General features: G+C 42.0%; 1 protein-coding gene across 2 annotated transcripts; it reads right to left on the bottom strand.

Annotated features, from left to right (window-relative positions):
- Positions 1–344: 344 nt before the first annotated feature.
- Positions 345–19,773, bottom strand: LIX1L (limb and CNS expressed 1 like). Of its 2 annotated transcripts, none has more exons than XM_067727551.1 (6): positions 19,387–19,773; positions 10,660–10,823; positions 8,029–8,169; positions 3,487–3,582; positions 3,107–3,184; positions 345–2,552 (listed from the first exon to the last, which is right to left on the bottom strand). In XM_067727551.1, exons 1-6 carry the CDS (start codon positions 19,676–19,678, stop codon positions 2,310–2,312), a joined length of 1,014 nt encoding a protein of 337 aa, XP_067583652.1. In that variant the 5' UTR covers positions 19,679–19,773; the 3' UTR covers positions 345–2,309. The 2 variants fall into 2 exon arrangements, with proteins under 2 accessions (XP_067583652.1, XP_067583654.1); XM_067727553.1 differs by lacking the exon at positions 19,387–19,773 and adding an exon at positions 15,897–16,095.
- Between the last annotated feature and the right edge of the window lie 1,468 nt (positions 19,774–21,241).

Consider the following 21,241-nt stretch of genomic DNA (forward strand, 5'->3'; position numbering starts at 1 on the left):
CCGGAGCCTGTGCTCCGCAACGGGAGAGGCCACGACAGTGAGAGGCCCGCGTACCGCAAATGAAAAATAACAGTTTGGGGTGAGAGGAATAGTTTTGAGCATTGTATGATAGTGGGTGCGACTGCCAGCGGAATGGGTAGAGCTTCAGGAGAAAGGGCCAAGAACAAAACTCAGGCTCCTCAAATGTCTGGAGAAGCAGAGGCAGATGCCTTCCCCCAGCAGTACAACCTTATTTCTACCACCAAAAAAATACTAAGAAAAGTTCTTTTTTCATATATATGTAAAAGAAAGGGTCATTTTAGAGCTCCTCTGACACATAGGTCTCAAGAAAGAATCAATCTGGCTCACTAGACAAAAATCTATTTTTAATTGTATAAAATTATACATATAAAATACATAGAAAGTACTAAAAGGTAAGTAAAACTTTAACACCAAAAGTAGACAGATCAGGGAACAATTTTTCTCAAGTTCTTTGGGATCTTACTGGTTGGTATTTGAGAAAAATAATCCAGGAGGTGCAAAGACAAGTTCTTCCCATAACTCAACACCCCTTAACACTTCCCAGAGAAAAGAGCAAAGGAGAAATGAGGGTTTATGATATCTGGATTATAAATATCAATAAAAATTGAATAGACACACCTATTGTTTAATGTAGGAGCCTCTGCTCCAACCCTACATGTGCTTCATGGAATACAGAGATGGAGCTTGGAGAATTCAAGGAAATCCCTTTCAAGCACTAATGCAATTGTTGCTAGATTCCTTGCTTCTGATCCCATATGTACTGGTCACTAAGATGATTTCAAAAGCAAGAAAGCTGACTTTCACCTTTCCCCTATCTGATCCAAAAGAGCAAACTGTAGCCTGTTTCCTAACGCATTTCTAAAAGCAAAGTGTATAATTGTTAAATGGAAAATGTAATTGCAGGAACATTAATTTCCCAAACTCAGTTTAGGAAGTGCACTGAGCTATAATATAGTATAAAGGTGATTACAGAAACAAGGAGAAAATATATCTTAGAGAGACCTACAAAAAATTCTCCCAAAGGGAAATGCTTTAGCTGTACTCCAGATCATTTCTCTCCTATTTTACCCAGGAAAGAGGTGGGGGAAGAGAATAGTATTAAAAACACAGGTAGCTGATCATTGATTCTCTTTCCCCTCCTGCAGTCTCTCATGGTTCCAATTAGGAAGTGCCATAATGCCAAAGTCTCATCTAATTTTTCTGATCAACTCATGCTCTAATAATCAATGTGGAGGAAGAGGAAAGAAAAGAGGGAAAACAAATGTGAATCTAAGGTATATACATCTAAGGTCGTAAACAGCAGCCACTTCGTGGGAGTAGGAGGAACATAGCCCTCACCAAATTGGACAGATAATGCTTCCAAAGAGAAAAACGATGGGAGGAGAAAAAGGAGGGAAATATGCTCTATCTTCTACCAATCTTTGCAGGCAGGAAGATCTATAGCCAGGGCTTAACTAAGCTAGGTGAGCAGGGGAGGAGGAGTAAAAAAAGAATACTGAAAGGTAAGCAACTTCAGCCCTGACCCCTTCAGTAGAGTATACTGGAAATCTGGACAATGGTATGGTATGGTATGCATGCCCCAGAAGCAACGTAGGTGATAAACCCCTACAGCTTGTGTTTATACTCCCTCTCTTGTTTCTGGGCAGTTTCTCAGCAATTATTTTAAAAATAAGAAACCAGATCTCCACTTCCTTCCAAATAATAAAGTAAGGAAGCCTCCAAAATGAAGTACCATTTGCAGGCAGAGGAGGAGTAAGGTAGTGGTGTGGAGGCGGGGGGTGTAGGTTAGGAAATATCTAGTTACTGGAGGAACAACTTGGTACCAAGTAGCCCCAGCTCAAGAGAAACCAAAGCCGAAGTCTTCATTTTCATGTCCTGTTGGGTCCAAGAGAAAGCAGGAATGAGGGTGAGGGTGAGGCACACAGTCCTTATTCAAGCTCCCTGTTATTTTAAAAGAAGGAGACATGAACAATTAGTCAATCACTCTGTGCTATTGAAATGACTACACAGAGTTACTGGAGTGTAAGAGCTAACAAAGCTCCAAAGACAGCCTGCTCTTCTTGTAAAGTGGTGTGGAGATGTTTTAAAAGCAACTACATCCAAAAACTACAAGTAAGAAGAGGGATCTCTCAGCAAATAGGAATCCAGGTGTAGAATTTATACATATATATATATATATGTATTTTAAAGTATAAAACTGAGAAAGTATGTACAGAAATCACACTAAGTCTTAGAAAGGACATATAAAAAACGGGCCTGGAGAGGATGGGGAGTATGTGGGTAGATGCCTAGCAACTGGAAGAATGCATGTTGCCCAACTGCCCAGCAGCCAGCATGAGAATATCTTTCTTCTCCTTGTGGAAGCGCAGCTCCTTGCCTGCCAGCCGGGCTTCATCCAGCTCCCTCTCAGTAGAGGCCAGCTCTCTAGACAGCGCTCCTGGCACACTCTGCTCCCGGCTCACCCAGTCCAATGCCATTTGGTGGCGAATATCATCGTCTAGGGCCCGGTGTGAATAATGAGCCAACACTTCCTGGAGGGGGAGAGGAATGTCAAAGTCACGGACAAAGTAAAGGTTCATACCACATTGACCCAACTGGGACTAGGAACTCTCAGCCTTTGAGTCGTAACTGAAGTCAGCACTGGAGTCCTTTGAGGAGATTCTTATGGGGAATTTCCTGGTGGGAGAAGCAAGGCAGGTAAAAGAATCACAGTTAAGATTTTAAAAGGAAAGATTATGGGAATGAAGTCTTTAAGTAAGGCTTTCAAGATTCACAACCTGGTAGACTTGCTTATTCTAACACAACATCCACCTCCAAATAGTCCTTCTGGGACTTCCCTGGTGGCACAGTGGTTAAGACTGTGTGCTCTCAATGCAGGGGGCCCGGGTTCGATCCCTGGTCAGGGAACTAGATCCCAAGTGCATGCTGCAACTAAGAGTTCGCATGCCACAACTAGGAGTTCACATGCCACAACTAAGGAGCCCATGTGCCGCAACTAAGACCCGGTGCAACCAAAATAAATAAATAAATATTAAAAAAAAAATAGTCCTTCTGCCAGACTCCCCTCACCCATAGGAACTCTTACCTGCCGAGAGCACTGTCTTTCTCTCATGGCCTTAAGGCTGCCATTCCAGTGCAGCAGTTGAAAAACTGTCATTAGCTCCTGGAGGAAGAAAATATGAAGTGCCAGGACAGTGGCATATATATCGGGGGGTTGCATCAGAATTAAATGGGGAAACTTTCACAAAATGTAGTTGTGGCAGCATCTCTTATACCAACTCTGATACGTCTTTGGGGGAAGGAAGATATTTATATTTTGAAAAATATCCTAATAACCTTTTCTGCCTTCCTTTCCAATTGAGTGTTAGTAGGAGGTGCGCGCACGTGTGTATGTGTGTGTGTGTGTGTGTATACAGGCTGACCCACGTTATTAGAGCCAGGGAAGTAGATAGAATAGTATAGTACCTGGAACTCCAACATTGACTTGCCCTTGTTGGATTCCAACATGAATCGGAAGGCACCAATCCCTGTATTTGGGTTGTCAGCTTCTTCCCTGTTGCCCTGGTAACAGAGAAAAGGAAAAGACAAATAGATTTTCAATCAGGATTATCACCTCAAAGAGCACTGTCCAAGAGGGATATAATGTAAGCCACATGTTTAATGTAGTTGCCACATTACAGTAAAAAATATACAATAAATATTAATTTTAATAGCATATTTTATTTAACCTAATAAACTCAAAATATTGTTTCAACTATAATCATTATAAAAATTATTAATGAAACATCTTTTTCTTGTACTAAGTTTTCAAAATCTGGTATCTCTTTCATCTTACAGCACATCTCAATTCATACTAGCCACATCTCAAATGCTCAATAGCTATATGTGGCTAGTGGCTATTCTGCTGGTCAGCACAGTCCTAGAGGCCTCCAAAGTCACCACACATTTTAACTTAGGTGACAGAGAAAAGTCAACCTGGTTTTCCCTATTTTACAAAAGGGGGAACACTGAAACATAGAGAAGAGTCCTGATTTAGCTAAAATAACAGAGTGAGTTCAGCATACAGGATTGGACTAGCCTAGAGGACAATTGACAAATGCATTTTAAAGGGCAACAATAAAAGTCATAAGCATGGCAAATTCTGGGTAGCAGTTTGGCCTCCTGGACATTTGCTTCATGTGTCTTCTACTGGCGACATGACCCCGCAGGGGTAGAACTAAGATACACTGTCCTACCTGCAAGCCTAGTGTGTACAAAAAAACAATACAGTATAGAAGTTAAGAGCGTGGACTAGAGCTCCTACTAGTCTTGCGGCCTTGGTGAAGTTATTTAACCTCTCTGTTCCTCAGCTACCTTAACTGTAAAATGAGAACAATCATAGATCTACCTTACAGGATTGTTTTAAGAATTAAAGAGTTTTTAAATTTAAACTTAAAAAGAGATAAATGCAGTCTAACAATTCCAATCATACAATTTGGGTGCATTATTGTACTGGACCTGTGTCCAGTTACACAATCCAAATCCATTCAGGTACTGGCTCTGGTTTGTGCTATTTGGTGGTGGTTTCATGTTACTGGAGATAATTCCAGATCCTAGGTCTTGCAGGGACTCCCAAAATAAGGGCATCTCCTGGTTTACTAGTGACCCTTTTGTCAACCTGATCTAGAAGAATAAGGCCAGGAGACTACTGGGAACACAGGGATCCAACTTTCTCCTCCTGCTTCCTGAGAGGTTTCCTGCTCTTTCTAGCCAGTTCCACACACACCCCCACCTCCCAAGATAAGAACTTTATTCTGCTCTCTTTGAGCAAGGGGACTGGATAGGGGTCAGAAGCCAATCAAGTTATATCCAAATTCAGTTTATTGTGGGATGCTTTATCATGAGGTTGTACTGTACATGTATCACACCTAAAATAATGCCAGGCACTTAGTAAGTATACCATAAGTGCTAGTTTATTATTATTATTTGCTTTCACTGTGCTAGAATTAACAAGAAGTCAGAACTACTCAAAATCAACCACTTGTTTTGTGGCTCATGAGAAACAATCATGCCACATGTAGTTAATCTTTCTGGTGAAGCAAAGATCACAAAATTTGTATTTAGAAGTGAAAATCTAGAGGCAGGAAGGAAAATGGTGGTAATTTTCACCATGAGGATTTAGGGCTTTAAAGCAAGCAATAGTTTTCATTTTTATCTTTAATAGTTCAATGCGATACCTTATTCAGTACCTCCAAACTTTTCCATGATATGGCCCAAAGAAAATAATGACCCTATCTGTACAGCCAACTGGGATATACAGAGAAGGCTGCTGGCAGAGCAGCTGCCAGCAGAGGCTGTGGGGCAGAGGAGTCCATCCGCCCTAGGCCTTGTTCAATTCCCCTGAGAGTTGAGGGGATCAATATCATGGCACATCTGTAACCTATTTGGAGTACACCAGTGTGGAATGACCCACCATTGGCAAGTTCCACCACATATGACACTTCTACACCTAACAAGGTGATATATGAGCTCCATCTATTCAATAAACATTTAATCACAGAATACTTGATTAGTGGTAGGAACATTAGAATATAATTGGAAAGGAATTAGAGTTAATTTTAATTTAACCTACTTATTTTACAAATGAGGAAACTCAGACCCACAGAGGCTAGGTGATTTGTCAAAAGACATAATATAGTATCAGATTCAGGACTTTTGAAGGACAAAAGCTAAAAGCAAAGAATGTGGACATCACTCTTTGCCCATGGCTAAGACCAAATGAAAATTGTTATTCTGGAGTATGGGAATTCCATTGGGATATTAATGAGAAATCCATTAAGTTCTCAATTTGGGGGGTTAATCAAAAAAGAATACTGGCATGAGAAGAATAATAGTTTACATTTCTTAAACACTTTGTAGCAGACACTGCTGGTGACCTATCCAATATCTATTTCCTTCTTCCTTACTAAAGAACCTTAATCTTATTCTAGTGCCTATACATCTCCCAATTGCCTCAGAGAAGAGTGATTTTATCCTAACTCCAGTGGGTAAATCCTAATCCCTTTTGCCTGTGACTGGTTTTAAGGTGGGAATTCTGGGCATTGGGTGGTAGAGGGGAGTTCTGCTGGAGAGCTTCTGGGAAAAGATTCCTTACTACTAAAGAGACACGAGAAAAGATGGTCTCTTTCTGTCTCTGAGTTTAGTTTTGTCAGTATTTAACAACAGGAACTCTGTAGCTGTCTTGTACCCTGAGGGGAGTCAGCCCAAGGGCAAAGCCAATATCTAGAGGATGGCTGAGTTGAGAAATGGAAAGAATTTGGGCCAGTAGATGATGACATTCTTTTTTTTCCCCCCAGGTTAAATGTCTGCTTTATTCAGATCCAGTGACCAGAGGCCCAGGCAGCCAATTTTGCAGGAGATTTTGCACCTGAGTGTCTTCCTGCCAGACCCTCCCAAGGGTGTGCTCCTACAGATGGGACATCAGAACTCGTCCTTTATGTCAAAATGGGACTGGTCTTCAGGCTTGAAGTCCAGGTTGGGGCTGCCATCCTAGATGATGACATTCTTGATCCATCGAATTATCTAGCCCTGAAATCTGCCCTACTTCTAGACTTCTTATCATGTTAGATAATACATTTCCTTCCTCTATTTATTAAGTCAACTTGAAGTGAGATTTTCTATTACTTGCATCTAAAGGCACCTAAACAGATAACATGTACTAAGTGCTGGAACATATTCTCTTTTATCCAATAATCCTATGTGATAGGTATAATTGTTATCCTATTCTACAGATGAGGAAACCAAGACAGATTAAATATCTTGTTCAAAGTCACATAACAAGTAGAACCATAATTTCAAAACGATGAATTCAGAGCCCATGCTCATAACCACTGCTTTCTATAATCCAATCTAATGTTTCATTTTATAATACACTAGGTGACTTAAGAGTGAAAAATGTGCTTTCTTAATTTTAACTGATTTGATTAATATAAAAATGTTTTTATTCCTTGCAGATACTGCTGACTGGGGCAAAAAGTAATAGGAGAAAAACAGACGGGTCCTAGGCTACAGAGGGATTATGATTCAGAGTGTTCAATACTAATCTACAAAACAGATAACTGAAGGAGTTAGTATATGTAATTACATCATAAATGCAAAGAAAACATAAACAGAAAATTGATCTGACTTTATCTCCCTATCAATGATCTTGTGCAGAGGGAGGAAGAAGGCAGTGCTAATTTCTAAGATGTACCTCTAAGCTAGAAAAGTCTGTAAGTTGACTTGGGTTCTAGTCTTGGCTCTACCATTTACAAGCTATATTATTTTAGGCAAAACTTCACTTCTGTGTTTTTAGTTTTCTCATCTGTAAAATAGGGGTAATAATAGTACTCATACCTCATAGGATTGTTGTGAAGATCAAATGAGATAAAATACATATAAATCCCCTCAAAGAGTCCCTGGCACAAAATAAATACTCAGTTAGGATTAGCTATGGTTATCATCATTATCATTATCATTTAAAGAACAGATGTTCTTTTTAAAGGGAGTAAATAAATTACACTCCCCATTCCTAGACAGGTAAAAAGACAAGACCTTGTATTATAAAGTGTTCTTCATTAATATGATGAAGTAATGGAGGCAGGAAACAAAGTGACAATAAAAACAATCATAAAAAAAAGAACAGTGAAGGAAGAAGGGACTAAGGTCTTAAACCAAAATTGGGAAAAGTGAAATTCAAGCTCAATTTTTATTTTGTAATACCTCTAAACTTCCATAAATCTTGAAGTAAAGGTTTCTAGATACCAAAGAGACAAAATAACAAAAACAAAAACACACATAGAATTAGAGACTGAGACATGTGGAGCATATAATACAAAAGACTGACAGAAAATAAACAGAAAGAACAGAAATGCAGACAGGAAAGAAAACCAAGAATTCATGCTCTGTTTCCCGGGAATATACAAGATTTCCCAATCAGCCAATTCTCCCATCCCCCACTCTCCTCCCTTCCAACTCCAAGTAACTTACATTGAAAGATGCCAGGGCCTCAGAGACACTCTTCTCAATGAACTCATCAGTGATTCTTCGGGAAGGATGTTCATTAAACACAGAGTTCATTAGCGCAATCTTTGCAGCACTCCGCCGGGCTTCAGCTTTTGTGGGGCAAAACTAGGCAGGGAGACAGAGAAAATATGTGCGCATGTGTATCTGAGAGAGGAAGGAAAAGTGGGAGGGAAACACTTGGGATAGAAGACACTTGGATACTCTTTGGCGAAATCAGTTTGTTCAACACACCCTCCAAAGTTTTTATTGTAAAATGGTTGGGGCATTTGGAAACATAAATTTGATTCAACATCCTGAAGTCATTAAGGAACTGGAGACAGCTGTAGCTCATACCAAATTGAATGCAGGATGAAGAAGACTGCTGAGGTCAGCATATAATCACTGGATATGAAAAATACCCCTGTTTAAACTGTCAAGAGAATTAATTACCCAAAAGCCAGATTCTGGCCAGTCTATTAGAAATCTGTATCTTGTTCTCTTATTCTGCAGACAGGCAAGAATTTTTTCATCCCTCTAGATAACCTAAGATTAGAACAAAGCTATGTCTAAGCTGCTTCTGCAGAGGAGCCCTCTAGTCTCTATCAGAAGCACCCATTTGGGATTCTTGGACTTTTCTTTTAGCTATGTGCAGGCAGTTTCCCCAATAATGTAGTGGGCTACGGAGCTATCCCTGAACAGAGTCTAAGGTCTGAGGAAGGATTTTATAGTCTTCCCCCACCCGCTCCCAGTAGAAGCAAAGAGAAGAGAGGTGGCTAGGGAAAGGAAAGCTGACCCGAGGAAAACAAGAAAAATTTTTAAATTAATTCATGTTTTTACATTGTTTCCAACATATGTAGTATCATAGAACAAGCCTGATTTTCAAAAGTCTTAAATCACTCAACTTCAGATCCCTAGCCACCTTTATAATTCATCTTCACTGGCTGCCTCAAAGGCCTCTGTGCCCTCTGTCACTTGTGATTAGGATGAGAGAAAAGGAAGAAAGTGATGTTATAGTTTTAAAAAGTAGACCAGGTTATGTTTGCTACTTAACCATCCTTAATATCAGTAATTCCCAGTTTCCTTTAGCTGACAGGTCTCTCTGAAACAACATATGGAGTTTTGTGCATTAATCCTGTCTTCTTGCTTATTCAGTTTCTCTGTTTCCACTTCTCTCACTATTTATTAGCCTGCTACTCTTTCTACTATATAGTGCTCTTTCTGAAAAGTCATCTATGAAGAAAACCACCAGGAGAAATTTCACCTGCCAAAGTGGATATAAAAGATATAAGCTAAAAGGGGCCAAGATAGATAATTCTACTCTTTCAGGAAATAACAGAAATCAAATTACTCTGATGGTCCAGTTTGGGGCATCCCCATAAAATTATTAAATCTTTAATCAACAGTATGGTGAGGTGGGAAAAGGAAGGAAAGGTCTTATTTTCTAGTAGCAAAAGATAAACATTAGTCATCTTGGGCATATGTTTATTTCTCCGAAATGGCTGGGGTTCTGAGAGAAAAATTTAGTCACCTGATTTGAAATGAAGCTTCCTTAGGTCTGTTTCCGTTTGAGGCAGGAACTGAGCTACAATGGCACTCCTTCATGCAACAGATTTATTAAGTGTCTGTTCTCTGCTGGGCACTGAGTTTGATGGTAGAGATTTAAAACTGAACAAGAAAGAAGACAGACACTACCTCTGCCTCCGTGGAGCATAGTCCACTAGGAGAGAGAAACAGTCAATTATGATATGTTTTGATAAATGATATGATAGGGGAAGTCCAAGGCACTATGGAAGCACAGAGCAGAGGGTATAACTTTGTCTAAGGGTTATACAAACCATACAGAAAACAGAACAAAAGTGTCTAGTCTCTTCTCTAAATTCCTACTCAGGCTCTAAGTGGACATTTCAGGAGGCTACCTTCCTATCTGCAATGTGAAAAATCCATCTTTGATGATAATATTCACACTAGTCAAATTTCTCGTTACCCTGTAATAGCATCAGCGCTTTTCATCATCATATACTACAGGACTTTCATATAACTGTAGAATGCTAGTACCAGAAATACTGGTTAGAAATAATCTAATCTATCTCCTTCATATTATAGATGGGGAAACTGAGGCCCAGATTAATTACTCGACTTGCCCTGTTAGCAGTCAGGGGAACAAGAATTTGGATCTCCTAATGCTTAGATGAGTACTATTTCCACCATATATAGTCCCTCTCCTTTGATCTCTTAGAGTCCTCAAACATTGCTTTCCTTAGTGATAGTGATAAGAAAAAGTACCGGGGGCAATGAGTATTATTCTACATCCTGAAAAAGAGATAGCAGGAAGTTGGAAAGCCAGATTAGGACGTGAGTTAGATGCTAGTAGTCTGCTTTTCTTTCAGCCTTCAAAAACTCAAACCCACTTTGAATTTGAGTATGGTTAAAAGAAAAGCATGCTACTGAGGTTTTTTCTGCTCAAATGAGCCTCAGATGCTTATCAGAATGATTTGCCCAGAATTGGTCCAAGTCCTCAAATATGTGACTTTGGATAGAGATTTAATGGCCAAAGTGATAAAGACATTAGTAGCACCTAAGCGTTTATCTTTGCTACTGCTGCCTCAGAACTCTTACCTGGAAACTCCCAAAGCAACTTCCCCCAGGCAGGGTGACATAGCAGACATAGGGAGGGCTGTTGGAGGGAACCATCTCATAAACCACGAGAGCCCCATTCTTCAAGTCAGCCCCACGGGACTGTTTCATCTGCCAGAATTCCTGAAGTGCCTCCACCACATTCACTGCAAAAAGAGAAGTAGTTAAGTTCAGCAGTAAGAACGCTTCCAAGCAGTGCTCTGCCTCAATGCAGTATCTGTAACCTGTACTTACATTAAGAATCTAGCCCCCTTAGCTCCCTACCTATTACCATTTAAAAGCATTTTAATTAATAAGCCTATGCTGTGATTAAGTCCATTTGCATAGGAAGACCAGAGTATGCCTGCCCTCCTCCGCTACTTCCCTAGTTCACATTTGATTAGTCCTAGACACCAAAGGAGAATAGCATAAATATTGGAGGCCAGAGTTTCCAAGGTCAGCATACCATTATCACTGACTGATGAAGTAGATTATTCCACAATTGGTCAGCTGGCCTAGAAGAGTAATAACCACCATGATCATAAGTGCTAACATTTACTGAACACTTACTGTATGTCACATTTTCTCCAAGCGTTTTACCTATTTGATCACAACAATCTTATGAGGCAGGTACTTTTATTTTCCCCATTTTACAGATGAGGGAAATGAGACATAGGGAGGTTAAATAACTTGCCCAAGGATATAACAGCTAGAAAGCAGAAGAGCAAGAACTCAAACCCAGGCAGTCTTGGTTCCAGAGTCAATGTTCCAGAGTCAATTATATAATACTGTCACTCAAGGAAATATGGCCCTATTAGCCATTTTCAAGGCTGTGCTTCTGGTGAGCAAACCCATGAATAGATTCCTTTTCCATTCTGGAATACTATGTGTATACTATATATATATGAGAGAGAGAGACAGAGAGACAGAGAGAGACAGAGAGAGAGAAAGAGAGAGAAGAGAGAGAGAAAGAAAGAAAGAAAGAAAGAAAGAAAGAAAGAAAGAAAGAAAGAAAGAAAGAAAGAAAGAAAGAAAAAAAGAAAGAAAGGAAGGAAGGAAGGAGGGAAGGGAGGAAGGGAATGAATTCTGAGGCTTTCCCTAGGCATAAATGATCTTTGGAAGGACTGTATATTGGGAAACACTCCTCCACAGGTCTCCTGCACTACTTTCCATCTTGCTAGGTATGCCAAGATTTCAAGGCCCTGACTGCTCCTTACTTGGGCCCTTTCTCAGGATTTAATTTGCAGCAAGAAACCTTGAGGGATGAAGTAATATCTCCCTCTGGGACAAAGAACAAGCTTGCTTACTGTTTGCTATAAAATGGCAGGTTCCCCAAGCTCAGTGTTCCTCTCCTGTAATGCAACCCATGGCCTGTAAGCATCCACCTGAGCCCTCCACATCAGACTTGGGAGACAGGGGAAACCAATGCAAGCAAACAGGATGCTCATGCTACTTGCTGTTCTATGAGTAATAAAGTCCTCTGTCTCTGACCCAGAAGTCTCTTGACTTCTGCCAGCATCCATGAAACAGTAACCGGCTATGTTATTAGTTGTATATAGGGTAAAATCAAACTCCAGACTTGACACTGTATTCCAGAAATTCCAGAACAGTTCCCTTCATCCCTCAATACTTGGATTCAATTATTCCACAAATATGTATTGAGTACCTACTCTGTGCTAGACTGTGTGCTGGGTGCTAGGCTGTTACAATAGTGAGCAAAACCATACACATACACCATACAATTTTTACAAATGAAAAATTGCAACAGTGATAAATGCTATAAAGGAGTGGTAAATGGTGGTAAATGTAGGAGCATCTGACTAATTAAGAAGGTCAAAGAAAGCTACCCTGACAAGGTAATATTTAAGCTCAGATATAAGTATGAATTCCCTAGGCAAAAAGGTGAGAGAATAGTGCTCTGAGCAGAAGGAATAGCATGTACGATGGCTCTGCAGCAGCAGGAAATATGGTGAATAAAGGGACTAGTGTGGCCAGAAAAGAGAGAGTGAGGGGTAGTATAAATGCAAGGTGAGGTTGCACACACACACACACAAAAAAGCAGGGACCAGATCAGGTCAGACCTGGTGGGTCGTGTTAGAATAGTGGCTTTATCCTAGGAGCAATGGAAATCTCTTGAAGAGTTTTAAATGGAAGGAGGGATAAAATCAGTTTGTTTTTGGAAAGGATCTTTTTTTTTTAATTTTATTTATTTATTTATGGCTGTGTTGGGTCCTCGTTCCTGTGCGAGGGCTTTCTCCAGTTGCAGCAAGCAGGGGCCGGCCACTCTACACGTGCGGGTCTCTCACTATGGCAGCCTCTCTTGTCACGGAGCACAGGCTCCAGACGCGCAGGCTCAGTAATTGTGGCTCACGGGCCTAGTTGCTCCGTGGCATGGGGGATCTTCCCAGACCAGGGCTCAAACCCGTGTCCCCTGCATTGGCAGGCAGATTCTCAACCACTGCGCCACCAGGGAAGGCCTAGAAAGGATCTCTTTTGACTCTAAGGTTCCAAACATTTCAAATGGCTTTAACTAAAGCCTCGTAATAAAAATTCATCACACGCATTCTCCAATATCATCCAACATGACCACTCTCTACTCTTAGTTACAACAAGGACTCATTAATTCTATTGTATTACATTAGTTAAGATCTGACAAGGAGAAGACACCAAGATGCGACAGACAGGCAAGAGATTTACTGGGGAGGAAGCAGGAGAAGGGAGAGCCTTCAGACCATGTTCTAGGTCTGACACCTGTGGAAGGAGAAAGGGAAGGCAGGAAGTTTGGATATGTGAGTCTCAGACTGCAGCACCGTTCCAAGAAAGGCTTGGCCAGGCCAGTAGGAAGTCCTCAAGCCAAAGGAATCCCACATCTCACTAGGATGTGCCTGAGTTAGGACCCCTGCTGTGCTCAGTCATTGACTGGGAGCAGCCTGCAGGATGTGTGGCCTCAGTGCAAATGTGGTGATGAACTCAGAGGGAACAGCAGTTTAAGGCTGTCAGTCAATTATGCTCCCGGCAGCTGGAGATATTAAACACGTTTTCATGGCTGCCACACACACATTAAACAAAAATTTGAGCACTTAATAGGTGCATAGCTCTATTCTAGGCGTTAGAGATGCAAAGATGAATAACATACATTCCCTGCCAGGAAGGTGTTCAAAAGCTAGTGGGCAATAATAACTTATCTTACCTGCTCTGCAACTGAAGCAAGCACTCCATGTACCAGCCAGGGTTTGAAAAGCAGCATAAGCTCTTTACTAATACTCTACATTTAACTGACTTTTTAAAATATTCATTCTTCCATTAAAAGACAGCATGAAAAGAAAACTCTCTTTTTCCCACCCTTGGTTTTAGCAGAGGCTCTTCAGAGGTCACTGCTGCCCAGAAAGCTTAGCCACTCTTGTTCTTTTCATTGAGCTCTTTTCAGGCCCAGTTCCCTCTTTGAGACAATTTAGCACAATGTGCTGGGTGACAGCTCTCCTGACATGCAAACAACAGGGAGAATATTGAAATAAAGAGGAAGGGGAGGAGACTGCTATAATGGGGAAGGTCCTATTAAAAAGCATATGTCCATTCCATGTCCAGTTAAATCCCTTTTGGCACAGAGTACAGGACTATTTTTTAATGATTACTCAAAGCCAAATGAAACAGGGAGTCTTATTTCAGAAATGTGAGCATGAAATGAGAAACTGGGCAAAGTGATCAGGAAAAAAGCAATGAATTGTGATCTACGTTTGAAAATGCTCATAAGACTCATTCACTTCTAGAGCTGAAAGGGACTTTAGAGATTATCTAGTCCAAGTCAGGCTAAGAAATGACTTGGTTGAGGTCACATAGCTGTGGCAGAAGTGGGGCATGAAAGTAGAAATTCTGATGCCCATGTTTTTTCCAATTTGGGAATCTTAACCCAGGGCCCAAGGTCCAGTCCATGGCTGAACTTTGTGGGGGTTCACAAGTCCCCTAACACTCTAAGTAAAATTAAGCATGTGTGTGTGTCTGTGTGTGTGTGTGCGTATGAGTATTTGTGTGTGTGGGGGTGTAGGGAGGGTGCTCATAGTTTTGATCAGATTTTCAGTGAGGAATCATGGATATAATGGTTTACGTAAGGATGGTTAAAGGGACAGTGAGGTAGGAGGGTAGCAATTACTGAGACATACATATCTGACAGCTACAATTAATTTTTGGAAGTCACTGATGGATGCTGGGCTGAAAGGGACACGAAAGACCAAGATAGTGAGGAATATTTAAGTGCTTGTACCATAATGTTGAACAACAACAAAAAAGATAATACTTTTGTTTTTTCCTTAGGAGATAAAATATTAGAGGAATGTCTAAGAGGCAAGACAGACAGATTGTATACCCACCAGAGTAAAAACATTAAAACAACACATGGGGACTTCCCTCGTGGTCTAGTGGTTAAGACTCCATGCTCCCAAGGCAGGGGGCCTGGGTTTGATCCCTGGTCAGGGAAGTAGATCCTGCATGCTGCAACTAAAAGCCTGCATGCTGCAATGAAGATCCCACTTGCTGCAACTAAGACCCAGCACAGCTAAATAAATAAACATTTTTTTAAAAATTAAAAAAAACACCACATGAAACTATAATAAAAATTTTATAAAAATAAATACAATCTTGTAGTGGGGCAGCATGGATAAATAGATAATAAACAGATAATGGAATTGAGAGGTGAGTGAGAAGGTTCTCTCTGAACATACAGGATGATGAGAATAGTCTGGCCTGGCTTAATTCACATTATTATGAAGATAGGGAAGCTGGTTAACAATACTTCATCTGACATTTCCTGTTTCAATTTGTAGAAGGTATCCCTGAATAGCCCACAGTGCATAGTCTCTGGAAGGGATGGAAGGGAAGGATTGAAAAGTGATGTGACTTTGGGAGAGGACTATGGTAAGCTGAATAATGCCCCCTGCCAAGATGTCCATGTCCTAATCCTTGGAACCTGTAAATGTTACCTTATGTGGCAATGATTTTGCAGACGTGATTAAGTTAGGGATCTGAGATGGGGAAATTATCATGGATTTTTGGTGGGCCCTAAATGTAATCACAGGTGTCCTTAGGGAAGGAGACTTGATGAAACACAGAAGAGGAGAAGGCAGCATGAACATGGAGGCAGAAATTGGAATGATGCAGTCACAAGCCAAGGAATGCTGGCAGCCCCCAGAAGCTGGAAGAAGCAAGGAAGCAGATTCTCCCCTAGAGCCTCTGGAGGGAGCACAGACCTGCTGTGACACCTTGACTTTGGCCCGGTGATACTGATTTTGAACTTCTGGACTCCAGAACTGTGAGAGAATAAATTTCTGTTGTTTTAAGCCAACTTCGTGATAATTTGTTACAGCAGCCACAGGAAAATAATACAGGGTCTAATCCAACATTCCAAAAATTAGAAACATTCAGATCAATCATTTTAACTACATACTCACAACAAAGAAGCTGTCTGTGATTCTGAGGGAAAGGAAAAACTGTAAACAGAAAATACCACACAAGATTCATTTGTTCAGTCTAGTGGAGTAGCTGGGCAGAATTTCCAATCATGTAACCATATTGTGATATAAAGGGACAGCAATAATTTTAAAATAGATAGGTTTGAAGAGGGCAACACAGAAGTTACAGAGCAAGGAAAGTGACTTGGTCATTCAGGCAATCGTGCCAGCTTAGAGACTACCAGCTGTCAGCCGTTAGAAGAAGGGGTCTATATGCCACGCGGAAAAAGGGGCAAAGGAAACGGTAATGCTAACAATACCTATCAAATGCACAGTTATCAAAGCATATCCACATGCGTAATAATAGCAGCCACTCATTGAGTACTATGTGCTGTGTGCTTTACATTCATTATCTCATTTAATCCATGCAGAACTATTAAGATAGGTATTATAATAGCTATTGCACAAATGGTGAACAAGCTAAGGAACAAGCCACAGTGGCAGAACCAGGATTTAGAACCAAGGTTTGTTTGCCTCCAAAACCAACCCTCTTTCTGTTGTACTATCCTGTTTTATTGCACCATTAATCCTCACAGAGGCTCTATAAAGTGGACTGTGAGCTCCATGAAGATAGGGACTGAGTATCTGTCTTGTTCACCACTGGTGATTAATAAATATTCGTTAAATGAATGAATGGAACAGATGAGGCCTAGAGAGATAAAGTAATTTATCCAAGATCACACAGCCATTATTTGACAGGGCCAGGTTCTCTGATTCCAAATCCTATAGACTGATTAAGATCCTGTAGCATACTGAGCTAGGTGTGTATCTTGGGCAGGGACTGCGGGGAGAGATATAGGACAAACAAGTGAAATGGCAGAAGAATTAAAAAAAATAAATGCTGAGATCCTACATGAGTCAGGTCTAAAGACTGTGCCTGGCAAAGGTAAATTTAGAGCAGTCAGGAAGAAGATGATGAAAGATCTGAATTGAAGATGATGCAGTAAAGCATTGCTGGATTGAGGACTGGTCTAGGCAATGACTAAAGTAAATTATATTCAGAGGAATAGAGCCAGCCCCCAAATACCATGCCATCAGTCACAAAGGTATGTGGACATATGCCAATGGCAGCTTTACCTATTAATTGAAGCAGAATAAGTGATTCCATGTGGTGAAGGACTTCTGAGCCAAATCAGCAGAGATTCCGCTTGCCTGAAGCTAAACTATCTGCCAAACTTTCCCAAAGTACTGGCTGGACACCCAGACTGGAAATGAGAAACTCAAGAATAATGAGAAGGACTGTGGTGGGAGGTAGGGAGGTTGGAGGGGAGAATTGCAGGAGAGTCTGAATCCTGACTGATTGCTCTTGGTCAGTACAATCCCCTTGTTCCCTCATCCTTTCTAAGGAAATGAAAAAGGTTTTACAGGATGCTCAGTTTAGACAAGAGTCTCTCCAGGTAACCCAGAGAAGAAAACTGCCACTCCTCTACAATTTTAATAAACACCTATAAGTTTCTAAGAAGGTGGCTTCAGATTTAGGGCGCCCACTCCTGGCTACTCCTATGCCCAGAGGCAAAGACCTTCCCTTGGTCCCGACTTAAAAGAGACCTGAAGCAACAGGACAATAGCTAATGGCAATTCCATTACATTGCTCTATTAAGTCTAGGAATTAAACTAGAAAAACAATTATATTCCCTCATGATGAATTTCAGGATCATGTGCATTTGCATTCCCAGCACCTAGCAGAGTGACTGCCCCCCGTGGTAGGAGTTCAAAATGCTGAAGAACAAAGGGAAACTGATGGGAAATGTATCATTGCGCATATAAAGCAAAATGGATCTAAAAATCTGTTTTCATAGGCACCATTGGTTTTACACTGTTAGGATTTAACAATGAGAGAAAATGATGTGTTCTTCCCAAAGAAATATGAACCAATAAATTTGAGAGAATATTTGTCATTTTTTAAAGTACCCATTATGTGTCAGGTGCAATATCTCATTTAGTCCACATCATAATTCTTGAGGAAACTGAAGCTCAGCGAGGTTAAGTTGCTTCCACAGAGACACAGCTGGCAAGTGACAGAGATTTAATCTGGGATTTAATCCAGACTAGTCTTACTCCAAAGTCTGTGTGTGTGCTCTTTTCACTGCACTTTCTCAGGGAGGAAAAAAAAAAAAAGTCATTACTATCTACAGAGAAAGCCCCACAACCTTTCTCTGTATTAATGTTAAACTAGAAAATTAAAGATAGTCACTTCCAGGTCAGGCAGGACCTAGCCAAGCAGAGAGAAGTGATGTCTCAGAAATTCCAGACCTGAATGCTGTATCCCACACCGCTCACTATATATTTCTTGTTACACTATAAATCTGGAACTCAAACTCAGGAAATTCTGCACTGGTTAAACAAAAACAACAAAGAAAATTCTCACATCCCCCTTTTCAGAAACCCTGGAAATTAGACATCTTTAAGATGAAGATTTCTAATGGAAATAGGGTTTCTGCCTGGCTCATTTCCACTGAATTTAACATTGAGAGAGCCAAGGCCTGGGATTTATCCTCAGTTCCTGGGCAAGGGCCAGGAAAACAGAGCCAGCCAGACAGAGAGGCTGGAGTCGTGAGGCTCCATACTTAAAAAGACACCAAAGAGGTATTAAGTCACAGGAAGCTGGTGTGGGCTCAATGGTATGGGTCCAGATTTAAAGGCACAATTATAGCGAACTTGTGAAAGCACTGCCTAATTCCCCAGCAAATCTGAAGTTGCACTGGAAATCTCAGAGTGACATAAGTAAGAAAAGAATTTAAAAGTCAAGGTTAAGGAGATGGAGTAAATTAGCAGGGAGCCCAGGAATTGCTGAGATCACAGAAGAAAGATTGAGAGGATATGGATGAGAAATGTCTTGGATCTGAGATAAAGGATAGGATCCCACACAACGGGGACTAAAGGCAGAGAGATGTTAAGGCATTAAGCTACAGGAGGGATTCCATTTCTAAAGGAGAAAAGGTTGGATAGAAAAGAGGGTTATACCTGTAAAAAGGGGTCCCTGGAGAACATAGTAGTAACTCAATAAAGGGGAGGGGTGGGAGGCTTAAACGTGTGTATGAATGTGTGCGTCTGTGCGTGTGCGAGTGTGTGTGTGTGTGTGTGTGTGTGTGTGTAGCCCAGAAGGAAACTCCCCAAAAGGAAATGCATGTGAAGGCTCTGCGCCAGGAAAAGCGATCCAAAGGACTGTGGGAGCAAAGCTCCCTTACAGAGAGGGTGTCCCACAGGAGGCCAGACCCCGCAGACTCACCTCGGCCATAGCCCTGCGTGTGTTTGGCGAAGCTCCTCACCACGGCCTCCACGGCCTCCCGCAGCACTGCGGGGCTGCCGGCGGCGCCGGGGGGCAGCGGCAGCCCGGCGGCCCCAGACAGGAGCAGAGGCGGCGGGGGCGGTGCGGGGGGCGGCGGGGCCGGAGGGGGGCCCGCCTGGGGTGTGGCGGTGGCTGCAGCGGCCCCAGTCACTCCGGGCCGAAGCGCTCGCAGAGTGCCCCTCCCGCTGGTGCCCACTCCAGGCTGCAGCCGCTGCGCTCGCAACGTCTCCATCCCGGCCGCCAGTGGAGTAGCGGTCCAGAGCCTGCCAGCCTGGCGAGCTAACGGTCCCAGCCTCCCCCGCCAGCGAGCGCCCAGGGACTGAAGGAGGTGCCGGAGCCCAGCCGTCAGTCAAGCGGGGGCGGGGGTGAGCCAGGTCCTATGCCAATCACCAGAGAGGGGGCGGGAGCTGGCCGGCTGCCGCTCCGCCATAGGCAAATTACTGAGGAGGGCGGAGGTTCTGAGCAACCAATTACAAAGAGAAAAAGCGACATCCTCTGTACTGGAGAGGCTTAGCTTGGGCGCGTCTTTGGGAGTCCTGCGGGGAGTACTAGAAAGCAGGCCAGACCCCAGGGCCGAGGCTAGAGGCAAAAAAAAAAAAAAAAAAAGCCTGGATGCATGGCTGGGGAGAACTGTAGACAGAGTGAGAGGATTCTTAGAGAGCCTTTGTCCGACCACTTCATTTTACAGATGTAGATGAGGAAACTGGCTCAGAGAAGTGACGTGACTTGTCCAAGATCACATGCAATTGGTGGTGGAGCTAAAGCAAGGAAAGATACTGGCATTTAATGAGTATATACTTACTGTTTGTCAGACACTATACAATGTACTTTAGTGCACTGTCATTAATAGTCACAATCACTAACTAGACTTTATTATTTTACGGATAAAGAAACTGACAGAGAGGCTAGATAAATTGTCCAAAATTAAATAGCCAGAAGATGGCAAAGGAGGGTTCAGACATAGATCTTCTGATCCCCAATATTTTAATCTTTTCGTTATACCACATCGTTGGGGCATTTTCTGATTTCACCTACTCTAGGTTGAGGGAGGGAGTAAGGAAGAGTAGAATGGGTTGCTCCCATACCTCTCATTAGAGCAAGGGAGAGTTAGATTATAGGAAGAAAACCAGCAAGCTGAAAGGTCCAGGGGGACAGATTAAGACAGGTACCTTCGTTCACAGGTACCTGTCAGGCTGGGTTCCTCCAATTACTCTTACATGCACACGCGCGCGCGCGCGCGCGCGCACACACACACACACACACACACCCTGTTTGTCAGTTGACTATCATACCATTTTTACCTAGGCGAGATTATACGATTCCTCTCTCACTCTCTCTCTCCACCCTACTGTGGCTCAGAACTCAAGGATGCGGAAACAGAAAACAGAAGCAAGAAGTAGAAGAAAATGAAATGCACCTGGTGAGATAAAAGTTAGGCCCCCAAGGAAAAACTGTGAGTGGTCAAGACATAGGAAGCTTGAAAGAGGGACAGTTAATCTATTGGGATATATCTGCTGATGGTGGAGGGAGGGATTCTTTGTAGGAATCTTAAGTTAAAGAATTTGAGGATGGACATAGGGGAGACTGAGGGAAATGAAAACCTATCAGATGGCATAAAACCTTCAGGACATGGGACACTTGCCTTTTCTTCTACAACCACAGTTGGTCTCCTGGAAAGAAGGTGGCTGGAACCTCGAAGTATCCCCTAGATGGTTATAGCTATAGTTAGCATCACCCTCCCTCCCTATTCCTCATTCCCCACACCCTCCACCCCCAGCAGAAGTGACCAAACAGA

Source organism: Pseudorca crassidens, chromosome 2 (genome assembly GCF_039906515.1).
Source record: "Pseudorca crassidens isolate mPseCra1 chromosome 2, mPseCra1.hap1, whole genome shotgun sequence".
Taxonomy (NCBI): domain Eukaryota; kingdom Metazoa; phylum Chordata; class Mammalia; order Artiodactyla; family Delphinidae; genus Pseudorca; species Pseudorca crassidens.

Bases quoted from the DNA above. Each gene is read 5' to 3' on its own strand.
- LIX1L (XM_067727551.1), bottom strand. From the start codon at position 19,678: ATGGAGACGTTGCGAGCGCAGCGGCTGCAGCCTGGAGTGGGCACCAGC. The intron at 10,824-19,386 runs GTGAGTCTGCGG...CTCTTTTTGCAG, and splicing joins CACGCAGGGCTATGGCCGAG to TGAATGTGGTGGAGGCACTT. The intron at 8,170-10,659 runs GTAAGAGTTCTG...CTCCCTGCCTAG, and splicing joins GTTGCTTTGGGAGTTTCCAG to TTTTGCCCCACAAAAGCTGA.